Raw genomic sequence first — 19,202 nt, forward strand, 5'->3', positions numbered from 1 at the left:
TTCATGCAGAGTCAGCATGAGTCAACCAACGTGGAGAAATACGTTTGGGGCGCCCCCCCCCCAATTTAAGACCCGCTGTGCCTGATCCTCTCTAAGACCTGTGGCCCCAGTCCTGCCTTCCCGGGGAGCCACCTCTGCTCGGTAACACCCTTTGAGGCCCAGAGCAGAGCCCAGGTGACCTAACTGGGCGGGGCAGGGAGGACTGGGCCAGGGGTGCTTCCTGGGAAGAGGGAGGGAACCTCCCGGCCCCTACCCTGCTGGTCGGGGCCTCCCGCACCTGTGCCCCGCCCCGGGCCCCGCCCCTAACGTGCTTGGGGGGCGGGGGCGAGGCGGGCAGAACCCGAAGAGACGGGAGGGGAGGGGCAGCGGCTGCTCGGTGCCAGCTACGCAGGCCCGGCTGGACGGGTATCTGGCCCTTTAAGGGCCGCCCCCGAGGAGGTGCCAGGCCCTGTGGCTCTGGTCTCTCCTTCCTGGTCCAGCTGGGCAGGGACTGTCCGTGTGGCTGTGGGAGGGCTCTGAGCCCAGTGCCGGCCCAGCTGCCCCCGGCCTGACCCCATGGCTCTGGTCACAGTGAGCCGCTCGCCCCCAGCCAGCGGCTACTCCACGCCTGTGGGGCCCACGGTGAGTCTGGCTTTGCTGTGGTCCTGCCCACGTAGTTGGCTGCCAGCTGGGCCCTGGGGAGCTCGTCCTGCCTAGGGCAGCCTCTCTTCAAGGCTGAGGGTGTGGGGAGGGGGACCCCAGGTCTCAGGCTGGAGGGGATTGACGGGGTCTTGAGGCTCCCAGGAACTTCGACCAAGGCAAGATGTGGACCCCTGAGGGCCAGACCAGCCAGTGGAGGCCCTACCAGCTTCGTGGGCCAGATGGGGCCAAACTCTAGCACCCCCTTCATGCTGCCCTACCTGGACCTGGGCCTGGGCTCCCCCAGTGCCTGGGGGGGGGGAGTAGACTGGGGTGGGAAGGGTATCTGACACCTTTTCTGGTCCCACTCCCCACAGGGGGAGGGGACGCAGTTCCCTCTACCCCAGCATCCCCTAACTGCCTTGGGGGCTGCTTTCCCAGCAGGACCAGGCCTCCAAGCTCAGAAGCCGACTCCAGCGAAGGTGAGCACCCCACCCCAACAGACACCTCCATCTAGGGCTGGGGGAACTGATGTTTACGGGCACCCACTCTACATGGGTACTGGCCACTGCCACCCGGAGGGCTCACAGCCAGACAGCTGCTGGGTATGTGGGCAGTGTTGCCCGTGGGCACGGCTGGCTGCCTCTGCTTTCATCTCCCCCGGTCCTCTGGGGTTCCTTCAGCCACTATCCTAGATTTTGGCTCAGGCCAGTGGTCACAAGCCAAAGGGCAGGACGGGACACAAGGCCTGAGGGCTCCTGGGTCCCCATCAAGTTGACAGCATCTTTTGAGTTAGGCAGGTGGGAAGGGAAAGGGAGCAACACCCATTCCCCTCAGACCAGAATAGGTGTTCTGCCCCGGCCGGTTTGGCTCAGCGGTTGGAACGTCGGCCTGCGGACCAGAGAGTGCTGGGTTCGGTTTCCGCTACGGGGCACGTACCAAAAAAAAAAAAAAAAAAAGGGTGGTCTGGGGGTTCAAGAGCCTCCAAGGCAGTGACTTTCAAAGGGTGGTGGCCACAATACCTGGGAACTGCCTGGAAATTCAGTCTCGGGCCTGCACGCTCCAGATCTACGAACTCAATGCAGACAGGGCCCAACGCCTGGTTTAACAGGCCCTCCAGGTGATTCTGATGCAGCCCTGTCCTCAGGGGTGTGACAGGCCATAACGGTTTCCCCGCTGCCCTGCCAGGCAGAGCTTTGCAGTGCTCCATGGGGCTGTCCTGGGGCTGCAGGATGGAGGGGACAGTGGGGATGCAGCTGAGCCCAGCCCTGAGCCAGCGGGGGAACCCTCCAGTGAAGAGCAGCTCGGCGGGGACCAGACAGACAACGGACATGGGCCCCAGAGTCCCCAGAAGCAGGAGCAGAGTCAGCATCTCCACCTCATGGTGGAGCTGCTGAGGCCACAGGATGACATCCGCCTGGTGAGGAGCCCTCCAAAGCCCTTGGAGGGGGAAGAGAGCCACCCCTGGGGTGGGGGGATAGAGAGGGCGGAATGGAGCCACAGTGTGTGTGTCTCTGGGGAACAGTGGTGTGAGGGCAGGGGACATCCTGGGGAGTGAAGGGGTTACCCAAACCCTGACAGCCCTGCTGGAATTCGTTTAACAAGGTAAGGTCCTGTCTTCAGGTCTCTGAAGGGCTGGGAAAGGACAGGGAGGTTTGTTCTGCATGAGCTCGTAGGACCCAATGAGGTCTGAGAACTGGGGTTACATGGGTAGGTTTCTGTGCAACCACAGCAAGACCTTCCTGACTCTGAGTTGCTCATAAGTTGACCGGTGCTCAGGGGCCCTGCTGAGCACCCACCAGGAGCTGGTGTGCCTGTGGAGGGTGAGACACAGGTGGGAGGGGGAGGACCAGTTCCCAGATGCCTGTGGGACATCTCACTGCGGCAAAATGGGAAAAAGAAGGTGCAGTCAGTCTTTCATAAAGCTGAATTCATTCCACGGGAACTCTGTCTTTTACTGTGAGATCACGTCCTTCGTCTTTCTTTGGTGAGAAACATTGCTTCAATGAAATGATGGTGATGGCAAGTGAGAGGGTTTATTTAAACCTCCTTCCTAGGCAAGTATAAAAAATGGGCAATTTTTGTCAGACCCATTCTCCCCTTTTTCCACACACACACACCCTTTAAGGAAAATCTTTTAAAACATTTTGCTGGACTATAAAATCCAAAAGCTGGGAACCACTGGAATGTAACCACTGGTTTGGTGTCTGGGAAGAAGGGGCCGGGCGTGGAGGGAGCAGGCCGCAGGTCTGCGCTAGGCCCAGGTGCGTGTCCAGGAGGGTGGGGGAGCAGGGTCCTCTGGGCCCCTGTGACCTGGGCTTCTCCCCACGTCGTCCGTCTTCCCAGGCAGCCCAGCTGGAGGCAGCACGACCTCCCCGGCTCCGCTACCTGCTGGTCGTTTCCACGAGAGACCATGGGAGCCAGGATGAGAGAGTGCTCCTGGGGGTGGACTTCCCCGACAGCAGGTGGGAGCAGGGAGAGGAGGGGGGGGCAAGAAAGTGAGGTGCGGGGGGACAATGGCTTTCCCTTTGTGTCCTGCCAGCTCCCCCAGTTGCACCCTGGGCCTGGTCTTGCCTCTCTGGAGTGACACCCAGGTGTACCTAGATGGAGACGGGTAAGAGGTGGCAACCGGAGGGAGGGGGAGGAGGCGGAGGGCCATCGGCTGTGATGTGGGAGGAGGGCGGGGCACTCGGGAGCTGAGTTCCAGGCTGGGTCTGGGGCCTGGGCCTACCCTCAGCTCTACCTCAGGTTCACTGTGTGATCCTGGGCAAGTCACCTAACTTTTCTGGGCCTCAGCCTCCCCATATCTGGCAAAAGGGGCTTATTTTGAAGTTCAGATAATGTGTTCCTAGTCTGAGGACCAGCCTCAAGAGGTGTCTAGTGGGTGGGCCTCCAGGGGCTGTCCCAGGGCCTGGAGCGGAGTTCGACCCCGACCTCGCCTCCCTTAGGGGCTTCAGTGTGACGTCCGGTGGGCAGAGCCGAATCTTCAAGCCAGTCTCCATCCAGACCATGTGGTAAGAGCTGGGCGGTCCAACCTCGGCTGGCCTCTCCTCAGAGATGGCCGCAGGGTCCCGGTAGGGGCAGCAGGGAGGACACTGCCACCCAGCCTTCCTTCTGTCCCAGGGCCACGCTCCAGGTGTTGCACCAGGCATGTGAGGCGGCTCTAGGAAGTGGTCTTGTGCCAGGGGGCAGTGCCCTCACCTGGGCCAACCACTACCAGGACAGACTGAGCTCTGACCAGAGCTGTCTCAATGAGTGGATGGCCATGGCCGACCTGGAGTCCCTGCGGCCTCCCAGTGCTGAGCCTGGCCGGTCAGTGCAGGGCGGGGAGGAAAAGGGGGGTGCCAGGGCAGGGCCGGGCAGGGGCCCCTGGGCTGACGGGCTCGGCTCCCAGGCCCCCGGAACAGGAGCAGATGGAGCAGGCGATCCGGGCTGAGCTGTGGACGGTATTAGACACCAGTGACCTGGAGAGCATCACCTCCAAAGAGGTGGGTGGAGTACCGGGGCCAGGCGGAAGCTGGGCCTAGACAGGATGGAGGGACCTGGGTGCCAGGGTTTTCCTCTCCTTGGCCTCTGCTCCTCTGTCTAGATGGGAAGGATGCTGTCCTTAGAACCCTGGGGGGGAGGGCGGGCATCGGGAACCTCTCCTCCCTGCCTGCAGATCCGCCAGGCTCTGGAGCTGCGCCTCGGATGCCCTCTCCAACAGTACCGCGACTTCATCGATAACCAGATGCTGCTGCTTATGGCTCAGCGAGACCGGGCCTCCCGCATCTTCCCCCACCTCTACCTGGTGAGCTGCGGCGTGAGGGGTAGGAGGCGAGGACAGCTGCAGCGGGCCAGAGGGAGAATGATGCTTCTCTCGTCCACAGGGCTCGGAGTGGAATGCAGCGAACCTGGAGGAGCTGCAGAGAAACCGGTAGGTTCCCAAGCCCCTCAGGACTGCCCACCCTCTGTGACCCCCCTTGCTTGGCATCCAGAAACCCCCAGACTCCCCTCAGCAGCTGCTAACTCAGCTTCCAGCTCCACGCCTGGGGCCGCTCCCCTCAGCGTGGTCTCGGGCCAGGCAAGAACAGCCGCTTTGCTGGCCTGCTGGTGGCCCCCTCGCCCACTGTTCCTCCTCCCCAGGCTGTGACGGGGAGATGGAAGTGCCCCTCTCCTGGGGGGACTTGGCTGCCTGCTCCCATAAGTTCCTGTTATTTGTCCACCTGCTGTGGCCCCTGTCACCCAGCTGGCAGAGCCCCCATCTCAGCTTAGCTCAGCAGTGGTTCTCACACTGACTTCTGAGACTAACAGAAGGCTCAGTGTTGCAGTTGACCCCAGCAGCTACCTGGACTAGAGGAGAAACGAACCCAGGGGTGAAATGATCGGCTCAGGGCCACAGTCATCACCTCCCCCACCGTAACTGTGCCACCCCCACCTGACTCAACCAAGAGCCAAACAGAAACACCAAGTCAGCCAGGTCAGCCTGGCCTCGCACTCCCTGCTGCAGGGTCAGCCACATCTTGAACATGGCCCGGGAGATTGACAACTTCTACCCCGATCGCTTCACCTACCACAACGTGCGCCTCTGGGATGAGGAGTCAGCCCAGCTGCTACCTCACTGGAAGGAGACACACCGCTTTGTGGAAGCTGCAAGGTGAGGTGGTCCCGCCCCTCTGCCTACCCCGCCGCCTTCAAGAGCCCCCATGCCCTCCTCCTGGCTGCTCTGGTCCTCAGGGTCCTTCCTTCCTTTCCCCCCTGCCCGGGAGGTGAGTCTGTCCGCTGTCTGCCCTGCCCCACACTGCAGGGCCCCTCACAGTGAGGGGACAGGGAGGGGGCTGACCATGCCCCACCTCCACAGAGCGCAGGGCACCCGAGTGCTGGTCCACTGCAAGATGGGTGTCAGCCGCTCGGCAGCCACCGTGGTAGCTTATGCCATGAAGCAGTATGGCTGGGGCCTGGAGCAGGCTCTGCGCCACGTGCAGGAGCTCCGGCCCATCGCCCGCCCCAACCCAGGCTTCCTGCGCCAGCTGCAGACCTACCAGGGCATCCTGACTGCCAGGTACTGAGTGCAGGACAAGGGGACGGGATGGGGTGGCTGCTGGGTCACTCAGAGCTGACTCAGGGCCCCCTCCTCACAGCCGGCAGAGCCATGTCTGGGAGCAAAAAGTAGGTGTGGCCTCCCCAGAGGAGTCCCTGGCCCTGGAGGTCTCTACACCATTCCCACCTCTTCCGCCAGAACCAGGGGGCAGTGGGGAGGTGATGGCTGTGGGGTTGGAGGAGAGCCAGGCATCCCCAAAAGAAGAGCCTGGGCCAAGGCCCCGCATCAACCTCCGCGGGGTCATGAGGTCCATCAGCCTCCTGGAGCCCCCTTCAGAGCTGGAAAGTGCCTCAGGGGCTGGCGACCTGCCAGAGGTAAGGCTGGGGCTAAGGAAGGGGTCCATGGGAGGCAGGGTGGGGTCCAGGCGGAGGCTGGGTGGGGTCCGGCGGAGGCTGGTTGGGGTCCAGGCGGAGGCTGGGTGGGGTCCAGGCGGAGGCTGGGTGGGGTCCAGGCGGAGGGTGGGTGGGGTCCAGGCGGAGGCAGGGTGGGGTCCAGGCGGAGGCTGGGTGGGGTCCGGCGGAGGCTGGGTGGGGTCCGGCGGAGGCAGGGTGGGGTCCAGGCGGAGGCAGGGTGGGGTCCAGGCGGAGGCAGGGTGGGGTCCGGCGGAGGCTGGGTGGGGTCCGGCGGAGGCTGGGTGGGGTCCGGCGGAGGCTGGGTGGGGTCTGAAGAGAGGAGGGGGCAGGTGGCGGGAGGATGGAGAAAGGACTGGTGCTCTGCTTCTGGCCCCGAGCAAGGGGCACCTGAGCACGGGGACCATCCCCTGGGTAGCTCCTTTGGTCCCCGCAGAGCAGCTAGAGACCAAATGAGGGCAGGTGAGGGCGGCCTTCTGTGGGAGCTACAGCGCAGTCTGGGACCGGAGCCTCCAGCGGGCGCCTTGGGAGCCAGCCCGGGCTGCAGGCCGCAGGCAGCTCAGCCTGACAGAGGACTTGCTTCCCACGGGGCAGGGCTGCCCAGCAGTGCAGTGAGCACCCTCCCCAGGCCAGGAGCTAGACCACTGACCGCTGACCCTCAATAGGGGTAGACAAGATGACCTTGGCAGCCCCTCCCAAAGCTGAGAGGCAACACATTAGAGGTGCAGAGGAGTCATAGCACTGATGTGACCAAAGTCCTGGCTGACCAGGATGACAGAGGGCTCATCTCCTAGAGGGAGGGAACATTTGGGAGAACTTTCCTGGAGGAGGGGGCCCTGGGTGTGGAAGGATGGGGAGGAATGGATGGTGGATGGATGGGGGTGGGTGTCCTCACTGCACACCCAGCTCAGGACCCAGCCCCTGGAAGGTGTTTCATGACCGTCTAAAGGCAGAGGGGGTGCCCTGGCCAGTTTGGCTCAGCAGTAGAGCATCGGCCCGTGGACCAATGAGTCGCAGGTTCGATTCTAGCCAAGGGCAGGTACCTCAGTTGCAGTTTGTCCCCGGCCCTGGTCGGGTCAGGCGGGAGGCAACCAGTCCATGTGTCCCTCTCATGTCGCTGTTTCTCTCTCCCTCTCACTCTATCTGAAGATAAACAGAAAAATATCCCCGGGTGAGGATTAAAGAAATAAAAATAAATAAAAAGTAAAGACAGAGGGGCAAGAGGAAGAGGTGAGGGCCTCAGTGACATGGCGCAGGGGTGTGAGGAGGGTTTCGGGGCCAGAGAAGCTGTGGACAGGCGAGGGCTGAGGAGCACGGGCATAGGGCCGGGTGCTGCTTCACTCCTGGGGAAGAGCGACTCACGAGTAGCTCAGGCAACACAGATTCTGCACCTACCCTTTCCCAGGCTGTGTTCCATGACTCTTCTTCCTCATATTTAACCCTTCCAGGTTTTCTCTTCCAACGAATCTTCAGATGAAGACCCTCCAAAGCCCTTCCCCCAGCTGGCAAAGGCCAAGGGAGGCCGGCGGGTTCGCAAGGGCCCTTGGCCTGCCCTGCAGTCGCGCCAGTCTGTGGTTGCCCTCAACAGCGCGGCCTTGGTGGCCAGCCGGACGCAGGCCTTCCAGGAGCCGGAGCAGAGGGCGGCTGGCTATCCCTCCACCCCCAGGCACGGGAAGGTGGTGAGGCAGGCCAGCGTGGATGGCAGCGGGGAAGAGGGTGAGGCCTGAGCCCTCACACTTGCCCACACCCCTGAACACAGCTCCTGGGATGAGCACCCCTCACTCCTGTCAGTCTGTCCTGTCCACCTGTCTGCACTCCTCTTAGCCCCTCCCCAGGAGGATCCAGGCCCCTGTCACTACAGCCTCAGTTCCTATAGCCTTAAGGCTCAGACTCATGTCCACCTGTCCAAGGGCTCAAGACTTTCTCTGTAACCGGGGATATGATAGAGAGACTGAAGGTGCTTTGGGGACTTGCAGCCACAGAATAAAAGTTTCCCAGTACTCCCTCATGCTCCCTCCCTCACCCACTCTTGTCTGCCTTACCCCTGCCCTCCTTTCTTTCCTGGGGCCCTCTAGGCCAGAGAACCAGTGGCCCCCAACAGTCTAGAGTAACCTCAGTCCTCAGTCCTGGGAGGCTCTGAGAAGCACAGAGCTGGACCCCTGATGGGGCTGGCAGGGTGGCCTCCCTCACACACCCTACAGCTGCTGGAGTCTTTTGCTGCTGTCACTTCCAACCCCCACACCTCCCTCCCTCCCCCAGCAAGGCCCTGGGACACAGGGCACCAGGCCAAAAGAGTCTTTTTTTGTCCTTCACAGCCTCTGGCCAGTTTTTTCATAGTCTTAATAGTATCTGGCTTTGTATTAGAAATAAAAACCATTTTCATATTTTCGATTTTATGATAAAGCCATCTACCCATCAGTCCAATTCTTCTGTGGTCACACGAGGAGTTTGGCCTCTCGTTACCCCTTCCAGGCTCCTCACAGTGCCCAGGTGTCTGGAGACAGGCCTGTCTGGGGTGGGGGTGGGAGGAAGAATGGGAATGCAGGGAGGCCAGTGTTGTTTCTCTCCTCTCCTAGGGCAGGGCCTGGGTAAATGTTAGCTGCCCACGCCCCCCTCAGGCTGGTGGGCAGGGGAACAAGCCGACACTGGGCAGCAGGTGCTTGGCTCTGTTGGGACAGCTGAAGGGAGTTACCTTTGAGGAAGAGAAAGCTGCCAACACCTGTCTGGACAGGACCAAACCTGTTCCAGAAATTAAGGCTCCTTTTGGACACCTGATGCTAGTTCTTGAGCACACTTTGGGTCCCAGGAATCCTTTTCCTGCCACATGCAAGAGAGCCTGCTTTTCCAAGCCCGCCCTTTACTGCCAGGGAAGAAGGACCTTGATGGGCCCTCCCCTTCTGCCCAGGGCAGCGGTTCTCCACCTGTGGGTTTCACAGGGGTCGCCTAAGACATAACAGTAGCACAATTACAGTTATGAAGTAGCAACGAAAATCATTTTATGGTTGGGGGTCACCACAACATGAGGATCTGCATTAAAGAGTCGCGGCATTAGGAGGGTTGAGAACCACTGGCCAAGGGGTTCCTTCTGCTTAGTTGTAGTATTCAAGAAGAGTAAGTGGCTCCATCTTTGTCACTTCTAGCTCCACTTCCCAAGATCACATTCTCTGTCCTACAACACACTACTTTGGGGGGTGGGTACACAACTCCTTCCCTCAAAGCCTCCTGCCCCTCAGGTAGGAGGTGGCACCAAATGTCTTCATTGATGAGACCTGATGCCCAGTTTTAAGAATGAATCTAGAGTACTGAGGGGCAGGAGACTTGGGTTCTAACTCAGGCTTTACCACTTGCAAGTTACTTCACCTTGAGTCTGTTTCCTTCTGTAAAACAAGGGGAGGAGACCAGGAAATCCCTTAGTTGGCCCCCTCCCACTTTGATATTTTAACAATACATGTCATTATGCACTGATAGAATTCAGCCTCAACACGCTCTCTAGAAGAGTCATATGTACCCATCTGCATTTGGCCTGATGGCGGGTGGGGGCAGAGAAGCTAGTTCGGACTCTTAATCCACTTAGCTCATCCACCCTGCTGAGCAAACACTGGGGACTGCCTGCCACCCTCTAGCCAACCATGAATCTTACCAGACTGCCCTTTCAGTGGTCCTAGGCTGGGACTGGGGGCAGGTGAAGTGACAGTCAGGAGGGAAGCCAAGGCAGGGTCCAATCATGAACTCAGAGCTGTGAGAAGTAAGAATTCAGCATGCAGGGGAACAAAAATGGGAAACTGCATAAAAAATGCAAATGATTAAGAACTGTATGTATATACAAACTCACAAACTGCCAAAAACTAATTTAAAAAACTTTAAAAAAAGATATGAGCCTGGCCGTTGTGGCTCAGTGGTTAAGCATCAACCCACGCACCAAAAGATCACTGGTTCGATTCCCCATTAAGGCACATGCCCAGGTTGTAGGCCAAATCCCCAGTGGGAGGCATGCAGGAGGTGGCCAATTGATGTTTTCTCTCATCGATGTTTTTCTATCTCTCCCTCTACCTCCCTCTCTCTCTAAAATCAATAAAGAAAAAAATTGTTTTTTAAAGAAAAAAAAAAGATATGAAAAGTATGTTTCCCTCAGAGCCTGTCCTCCAGTCTTTCACAAGCAACCATTGTTACCAGCTTTTTTTTCTTTTTTAACATTTTTTCTTTATTGATTTTAGAGAGAGAGTAGGGGGAGGGAGAGGAGAGAGAGAGAGAGAGAGAGAGAAGCATCGATGAGAGAGAACATCAATTGGCCGCCTCCTGCATGCCCCCCACTGAGGATCAGGCCCACAACCTGGGCATGTGCCCTGATTGGGAATTGAACCGGTGACCTCTTGGTGCATGGATTGATGGCCAGGCATTACCAGCTTCTTGAATCCCCCCAAAGACATTCCATGCTTATGTCATAAAATATATCTAGAATCTTTTTAAAAATAGGAATTATAGCATAGTAACATACTATTCTGCACTTTGTTGTTTTGAATATATTTTTATTGATTTTTAGAGAGGGAGAGAGAGAGAAATAGAAACATCGATGAGAGAGATATATCAATCGGCTGCCTCCTGCACATCCCCTGCTGGGGATCAAGCCCAAAACCCGGGCATGTGCCCTGACCAGGAATCGAACTGACAGTCTCTTGGTCCATGGGTCAGTGCTCAACCACTGACCCACCCCAGCTGGGCTATTCTGCACTTTGAACATTTTCTCATAGTACAAAGAGTTGCACATCACTACAAAAAACTCTGTCTTCTTTATCTTTCTTTTTTTTAAGAAAAAAAAAAAAAAAAAGCACTTATTTGAGCAAAAGGAGCTGCTGCTCTGCCTTGTTTTTTAAAATAACCACATATTCTATTTTATGGAATCCATCCTTTACTTAAGTGCTCATCCACCACTGAACATTTAGGTTGTTGATGTTTTGTTTTTCCATTCCAAGTAAGTACCTTTATATATACCTTCTTGTGCACACATGGCCACCAAATCTATAGGGCGTGTTTCTAGAATTGCTGAAGCCAAGGCTGTGTGCTGTTTTTTAATTTTGAAAGGCGTTGCCTAATTTCCTTCCACGAAGTTGCACCAACACACAGCGAATGGACTGTCCCGCCGACACATCAACGTCATCTCCTAGGAGCCTTGCAACACTCCCAGAGAAGCAAGGGCAGTCGTGATCATCATGACCGCTGTTTCAGAAGTGAGCAGACGGGGGCCCAGCGAAGTGACCGAGTCTCTGCCGGCGCCTGGGTCAGACGCCAGGTTTCTGGATCTCAGTCCGGGGACCTACCCGGGGAATGGAAAGGGCGGGTCCCGACAGTCCCCGCCCTGAGCTCGCAGCTGAGCCACAGGCGGGCCGGTGCGGGAGCGCTGGGCGCTCCGGGGGGCAGGGGTGGGGCTCAGGACGACCCCTGCCCACCGAGCCCCAGTTCAACTCCCGCCGGACACAGCAGCCACTCGGGAGCAGGGGCGGTCGCCCAGCCCAGACTTGAACACTTGTGACACGAGGAGCTAGCGTCCTTCGGACAGTCGCTTCCTCCTGGGCCAGCTCCCACCTTCAGAACGTTCTCCCTCCGTCGGGCTCGGTTCGGCCCAGGCTGGGACAGGCCTGGAGCCAGGGCGGCCCCTCGTCAGGACAAGTTTCCAAAAGGCAAACCTGAACGCGCCGAAGAGACCGCGCCCGGGCGCTGCACCCTGCATCCCAGACACCTCAGAGCCGCCGCTGCCAAGAGAAACTACCTTTCCGGCCTCGGCGGCCTCGCCTACGCCGGCGGCGCCGGGGGTTCGGCAAACCCCGAGCCTCCGAACCGACCGCGACGCTCGGGCGCCATCTCGCGCCAGTTCCTCTCACTACCTGGCGAAAACCCGGAAACCACATTTCCCAGAGTGCCTAGCGCGCCCGCGCAGGCGCCGAAACCCTCCTCTGGTTTCCATGGGAACCTCGCCCCTCGTGTCCCGGCAGCGTAACCACGGAGCGCGAAGCTGCGGCTCCCCCTCAGGTGCCCTGGTTCTAGGACCCGGCCCAGCGGGTGGAAGTAGGGGGCTAGCGGGGAGGAGGCCCGGCGGCCCTGCCTCCGGACTGACGGCCCCAGATGCTCCTCGGCGTCCCCGCGTCCGCGCGCTCCGGGGTCCTCCGCGTTCTGCGGCGAAGGGGTCGGGCGAGGCGAAGCCGGTGTGGGTCCCTGGCGCGCAGCCCGCCCGCTCCGCGTCGGCGTCTCGTCACCGCTGGCCGAGGGCCTGCGGCCGCAGACAGGTATTCCCGGGACGGTTGGCGCCGCGGGGGGACGTGCAGGTGGCGCCCGGCTCGCCAGCTAGCGCGCCCGGGCTCGGACCCGGCTTTGCCTCTGCTGGACCCGGGACCCGGGGCTCACCCTCTGGGCTTCAGGTCCCCGTCTTGTAAAACGGGGCTTGGGCAGGAATCTAGTGCACATTTCGATGCCGGTGCACCGCAGGCCCTGGCTCTGTGACCCGAGGGACAGGTCCCTTTTCTCTCTGAGTCCAAGTTTCCTTCTCTCTAAAGTAAGGAGGTTGAAGCAGATGATCCCTAAGGTCTCGTCTAGCGGATGCGGGATCTTTGTCCCTTACTGCACGCCAAGTTCAAGAAGAAAGAATGGGCCCTGGCCGGTGTGGCTCAGCGGCCCGCGCTCCGAAGGGTCGCGGGTTCGATTCCCGTTCAAAGCCACGTACCTGGGTTGCGGGTTCAATCCGCAGCTCCAGCCCGGAATGTTTCCCTTTCTCCCCTCCCTCCCTCCCTTCCACTCTCTCTGCAAATCAATAGAAAAAAATGTCCTGGGTTGAGTATTATAGAAGGAGAAGAAAGAATGGTCACTGGATGGTTTGAGCAAGAATCTCAGCTCAGGGTCTAGTTAGAGAAACTTGGGCATTGTGACTTTGAGCAGTTGTTATATCTCTTGAGCCTCACTTTCCTCATTCGCAAAATGGGGGGTAACAATAGTCCCACCTCAGGCTTTTAAAAATTAAATGAGACAATGTATAAGTTTAGCCGGAAGATTGTACATAGTAAGCGCCATCCCCAGTCCCAGCCATCATTTCTGATTCTTGAAACTGTTCTTTAGCCAGTGTGAGACTTTTTCCTAATTTTTGGAGCCCATTTCTTTTTATGCTGGGCAGATCCATTTTTCTAGGCAGGATGGTTCTGTAGGCTGATTCTGGTGGGGAAGCCTGAGTCATCTTACCCAAGACCAACGCTTCTGGCTGGTGTGGCTCCTGGGTTTTAACATTACCACGCAGCACCCAGGGAGGTGCAAAGCCCAACACCACTAGTGCAGAAGATCCTTTCCCTTCCTTAACATTCGTAGAGGATGTCAGCACTTCCATATTATGATGCAGAAACAGCTGAATACTGAGTGATAATCTTTCTATAATATCATGACAATATTACATAAAACTGGATACACAGTTAAAAGAAATGCGTAAGAATCCTATGCTACTTGCATTGAGGTCAAGCTTTGTGTTAATTGGGAAAATCATAGCAAGGAGTTTTAAATTAGTGATAAAAATGTTTGTTTAATTTAAATCTGGGAACTCCCAGTAGCTCCACAAACAAGCCTTCACTCATCCAACAGGCACCCTTATGTGGAAGGAAGTGTGAGTATTTTTTGAGCACCTCTTATGTACATGGAACTGTGTGGGGTACTCTGAGGGATACAAAGATGTATAAGACAGTCTTTGCGCTAAGGAACATAGAGTCCAGTGGGGAGACCAACTATACATACAGACACTTCGAGTACAAGCACCTCTCCATGATGTGGCGAGAGAGAGGTGTGAGTAACTGTGCTATGGACATTCAGAGGCAGGAGCGACTAGCTCGGTGGCTACATAATGAGAACATCAAGGAGAAAACAGCATTTGAGCCGGGCCTTGAAGGAGGTAGAAAATGTGAATATGCCAGGAAGTTGGGAACAGATATTCTGGGAGCCCCACCCCCACCCCAGCCCTGAGACCTGGAGCAGGAAGGTTTGTAGCCCCGACTACATGGTGAACTCCTAGAAGGCAGGGGCTGGGTTTTTGTCAGTATTTTATTCCCACCTTTGATGCCAGTGCACAGTAGCCCCTGGTTCTGTGTGACCTGAGGGACACAGTAAATGGCAAACAGTAAATATTAGTAAAAAAGCAAAACCCAAACAAACAGGGGTTATGAGTTTCCTGCAGAGAGGAACCAAGATGTGGTCTCTGTTACCCAAAGGCCCTTCTATTAGACTCACATGGCCTCTTACAGTCACTCTTCCAGGGGAAGAGTGTGGACAGGCAGATAATCAGGGGGTAAGGGCCATATTATTGGCATATTTAGTGTAGTACCAGCCAATTGGGAACAGTATGAACAGGGTCTTGTGAACGGGTAGGAGGGTTTGTGAATTTCTTTCCCTGGAACCACAAGAAGAGGAAACTGCAGCAGAGTCAGAAGCAGTCTTGAGGACCAGTGATGGATATTCCTTTGGCTCTTGTAACATTTGTGTCTTTTCTTGGCTCTTCTTTTTCTGTGGCTCATTCTTCCCCAGAGACATTTTTTTCTCCCATTTGTGACCCACTGTGGGGAACTGTGCTCACCATGCCAACAGATTGCCAACACCTGCAGCTGCTCCAAAGGAATGAAGTTGGCTTTAGCAGCACCATCTTCATCCTGACTTCTGGGCCAGGCCCTGGTAGTCCTGCCTAGGGCTGAACCCAGGAGCTAGCCAGGAGTCAGTACTGAAACAGACAGAGTAGCTGTCCAGTGACCCAGGGAGTGGAGAACTACCTTAGGACTTGAGGGGGCAAAGTAGAGAAGGTTGAAGGGAGAATGTCTTGAGGACAGGGAAAAGCCTCCTACGTCCTACTTAGACTTTTTTTGTATTTAGGCTCACAGAGGGTGCAGTATGTTCAGAATGAGGAATCTGGGGAGAGGTTTAGTGGGTACAACCAAAGAAAGGATGAGGCACAACTGACTACCAATTTGATCACTAGCTGTGGGATGGTGCAGGACTTCTGGGAGCCACAACAGCTTCTTTTCCAGGCAGTGTCACCCAGGGTGAGCTGTTACACCATCTTCCTGGCGGTCTGTGCCCTCCCTGCGGGAGCCCTGCTCCTCTTCGTCCTGCCTCTCCAGTTTGCTCCCACTCCGCTGGCTTCAGGTAAGTGCCTGCCAGGTATGTCAAGATTCCTGTGTAGCTAAGTGCCAAGTGAAGCCTTAGGTCTAGACCTGGCTCTTGAGAGAAGGTTACAGCAGCTCAGTGCCTGCCGTGGAGGCTTATGTCAGCCTACTTCAGAGGCATGACGATCCTTTCCAATTTACAACAGCTAGAAAGTCTTGTATTACAACTTTTACCTTTCCATCTGAGGGATCTGAGTTCTTAGGTGGTAAGTCAAAGAGCCAAATGGTGGCGTTGAGACCAGTGATTTTGCCATTGCCTCAGCTGTCACCGAAGGGGTGCATCTGCCTGCTGGAGAGGCCACAGTCCTGGGCTAACCCGACGTTAGATCAGGACTCTCCTTCTTTTCCTTTCCGGCCAGGATTTCCTGTCCATTTTCCTTAGTTCTCCAGCCCAGTCCAGCTAGACATACTTGACCAGAGTCTCTCACTCTCAAACACTGGCCGGACACTGACGTGTTCCCATGGCAGCAGGTCCCATCAGAGAGCTGGTGTTCCTCCCCTTCCCCTGCCAGGCAGCTACCCTGGGTAGCTAGGAAACTTTAGGGGATTCTGTATCTGGGCTAGAGAACCAAGATACAAAAGCTGTTCTCCCACTGGGTAGGGAGGCAAGTTGGCAAAGTTTGCTCAGTGGGATTCCCTGGCCTGGATAGTAAAGCCACACCCCTACCCCATTGACACCCCTGGCAGCAGCTCATGGAGCCTCAGAGGCAAAGGTGGGGAGGTGGGTGTGGCAGAGACGGCATGCAGAACAAGCCCAAACTAAAGCAAGGCTCCACATGCTGGCCTAACTCAAGCTGGAAGTAATTGTTGGGGTAGGCAACAGGCTAAGTGAAAGAGGATGCCCCTGAAGGCTGGGGTGAGGAGACAGAGCTGATTATAATTTATATACATTATCTTCCTGTGGCCTGAGAAGGCTGGAGCTGGGCAGGTGTGCCCAGGACAGCAGCTGCCCGTCTCTCCAGGCAGTACACACTGCTGTGTAGCTTAGCTCTTGACTCCCATAATGAAGGCCTCCCGAGACTTTCTCCACAGCTTCTGCTCTCGCTGTTGGCTCAGCTGGATGCTTCCTCCAGCCCTGTCCACAACCTGATTAGCTCAGTGTCCCAAATGTTCCTGTGCTAGGCTGAACTCTGCCCCACCAGAATGTCCGCACTCATGCCAACCTCAAGCTCTTATTTTCTACCCAGAAGTGGGAAACTGGAAGACAGGCTGAGTGCCATGAGGATAGAGTAAGTGGTTTGGGGCAACAGATGGAATTATTCTGGGTCGGTGGGATGCCTGAGCTGGTGAGCAGAGATCCCCACTCTAGTACAGCTGGCTATCCCACGTGGCGGGCGGGGCTGGGGAGAAGGCCAGATGCTCTCCCTGCTGCCAGATCTGCTGCAGGCAGTCCCTGCTGCCCCACCCGCCATCCTGCTGCAGCCTCCCTCCACCCTGCTGCAGCCTCCCTCCACCTCAGCCGCTCTTATGTTCCCCTCGCCCTCCGCCTCTGGCCTACCCGCAGCTGAGCTTCTTAGGAGTGCCCATCTTGGCCTGCATGCAGCAGGACTGATGCTCCTGGGCAGATCTCTGATTCCTCTCTCTCTCTTTTCAATCCTCACCCGAGGATATTTTTCCATTTTTGTTCAGATAGAATGGGAGGGAGAGAAACATTGATCTGAGAGAGACACATCGACTGGCTGCCTCCTGCACAACCCCAACCAGGGCTGGGGACGAACCACAACCAAGGTACGTGCCCTTGACCTGAACTGAACCCACGACTCATTGGTCCACGAGCCAACGCTCTAATCATTGAGCAAAACTGGCCGAGCTGATTCCTCTCTTACAAAGGAAAAAGGACTATGTGGGGAAAGCAGGAGTGGGGAGGAGAGAGTCGGGGGGTGGGGGGTGAAATGAGGGACATCTGTAATACATTCAACAATAAAGATAAGTTAAAAAACAACAACAAAGGAAAAAGGACTCAGATAAGAGAGGAGGTTATGGCAAGAAGACGGAACTACGTGCAGGCTAAGTGGGAAAGAGCCAGGTTGAAGAGACAGTACCAAGGAAGGACTGGAGGTACCAGTTAGCTCTAAGGGCCTGTTGATCCTTGGGGTGGGTGTGGGACCAAGGTGAGGCTGGTCTGGTGGAGAAGCTATCCTTGGAAAGAGAATTCTGTTTCAAATTGGACCCTGGATCCATTTGACAGGAAGGCTGGGATAAAATTAAACCCATTTGTTTTTCTTATAATTCATCTTTCTGAGTCTTGAGCTGCAAACTATCCTTTCCTGCTGACTTTCCCGTTTCCTCTCTTCTTCTACCCCAGGTGTAAACCTCAGGGTGATAACTCTCACGTTTAATCAGTTATCAGATTCTGACAGTTCTTCACAAAACAGTTGCCTTTTAACCCCACTCCCTCCACCTAGCCCAAGTCTCTGGTCCCATGCCTAGGCTCCTGTAAAAGCCTCCTAGCTCTTACATCCTTTCGACTGTCCAGAACATCATGACTCCATTAACCTTTTGGAGTATTGCATCATTTTACTCGTTACTACCATGTTTATTGCCTTTTGTGGTGCTCCCATCTCCTGCCAAGTGCAGCATAGACTCTGTTCTTTGCTCAGGGCCTTTCCCAGTCTGGCACCAGCCGACCTTTCTGGCTTTACCTCCAGAATGTCCTAGCACACACCTTTCACTCAAATCAAACTAGACTGATGACTATTCCTTGAAAACACTTTTTCCACCTCTTCACCTTTGCTCATGCTGCCCTCTGTCTGGGAGGGTCCCTCTTACATTTATTTATTTATTAAAAGAAATTGTTGAGCCTGGCTGGTGTGGCTCAGTGATTGAGCATCGATCCATGCACCAAGAGGTCGTCAGTTCAATTCCTGGTCAGGGCACATGCCCAGGTTGTGGGCCTGATCCCCAGTGGGGGGCATGCAGGAGGCGGCCAACTGATGTTCTCTCTCTTCGATGTTTCTATCTCTCTTTCCCTCTCCCTTCTCCTCTCTCTAAAATCAATAAAGAAAAAAAAGGAAATTGTTGAGCACCTTCTTTTATTTTGAAGAATTTCAGAGCTACAGAGAATTGAAAGAATAGTACAATGAACACATATATACCCTACATCTAGATTCACCAGTTGTTAGCCTTTTGCCACATTTCTGTTTTTACTCTTTTTTTCTGGACCCATTGACAATAAGATACAGGCATTAAGACACTTCACCCCTAAATATTTTGGCCCATATCTCCTAATAATAAGGACATTAACCTGTATAACCACAATATATTTTCCTTTAAAAACTGGTAAAATACACATAACATAAAATTTACTATTTTAACCATTTTATTTATTTATTTATTTTTATTCTCACCTGAGGACATTTTTCCATTTTTTGTTCGGATAGAGTGGGAGGGAGAGAGAGGTAGAGAGAGAGAGAAACATCGACGTGAAAAGGACACATCGAGTGGCTGCCACCTGCACAACCCAACCAGGGCCGGGGACAAACTGCAACCAAAGCACACACCCTTAGTGGGAACTGAACCCGGGTTTCTCTGGACCGCAGGCCGACACTCTAACTGCTGAGCCAAACCAGGCAGGGCTATTTTAACCATTTTAAATGTATAATTGCGGCATCAAGTACATTCACAGTGTTGTACAACCATCACCACTATTGATTTCCAGAACTTTTTTATTGTCCTAGATAGAAACTCTGTGCCAAATAATGTTCCATCCCCCCTGGTAACCTCTATTCTACTTTCTTCTGCGTGAATTTGTCTATTCTAGGGACTTTTATGTCAGTGGAATCATACAATATTTGTCCTGTTGTTTTTATCCTCACCTGAGGACATTTTTCCATTTTTTATTCAGATAGAGCAGGAGGAAGAGGGAGAGAGAGAGAAACATCGACGTGAAAGGGATGTGTCGAGTGGCTGCCACCCGCACGACCCAACCAGGGCCGGGGACAAACTGCAACCGAGGTACATGCCCTTAGCGGAAACCGA

The 19,202-nt window shown here is 55.5% G+C and overlaps 1 protein-coding gene across 3 annotated transcripts; it reads left to right on the top strand.

The window, feature by feature from the left end:
• Window positions 1-90: 90 nt before the first annotated feature.
• On the top strand, window positions 91-8,067 carry SSH3 (slingshot protein phosphatase 3). Of its 3 annotated transcripts, none has more exons than XM_036259992.1 (15): window positions 91-174; window positions 480-621; window positions 1,060-1,100; window positions 1,807-2,038; window positions 2,965-3,083; window positions 3,161-3,232; window positions 3,567-3,632; window positions 3,742-3,930; window positions 4,013-4,106; window positions 4,280-4,408; window positions 4,488-4,534; window positions 5,108-5,254; window positions 5,459-5,659; window positions 5,739-6,012; window positions 7,497-8,067. In XM_036259992.1, exons 2-15 carry the CDS (start codon window positions 556-558, stop codon window positions 7,773-7,775), a joined length of 1,956 nt encoding a protein of 651 aa, XP_036115885.1. In that variant the 5' UTR covers window positions 91-174; window positions 480-555; the 3' UTR covers window positions 7,776-8,067. The 3 variants fall into 3 exon arrangements, with proteins under 3 accessions (XP_036115885.1, XP_036115888.1, XP_036115887.1); XM_036259995.1 differs by having other exon boundaries at window positions 1,063-1,100; XM_036259994.1 differs by lacking the exon at window positions 91-174 and having other exon boundaries at window positions 456-621.
• The last annotated feature ends 11,135 nt before the right edge of the window (window positions 8,068-19,202 follow it).

This window comes from Molossus molossus, unplaced genomic scaffold (genome assembly GCF_014108415.1).
Source record: "Molossus molossus isolate mMolMol1 unplaced genomic scaffold, mMolMol1.p scaffold_m16_p_13, whole genome shotgun sequence".
Taxonomy (NCBI): domain Eukaryota; kingdom Metazoa; phylum Chordata; class Mammalia; order Chiroptera; family Molossidae; genus Molossus; species Molossus molossus.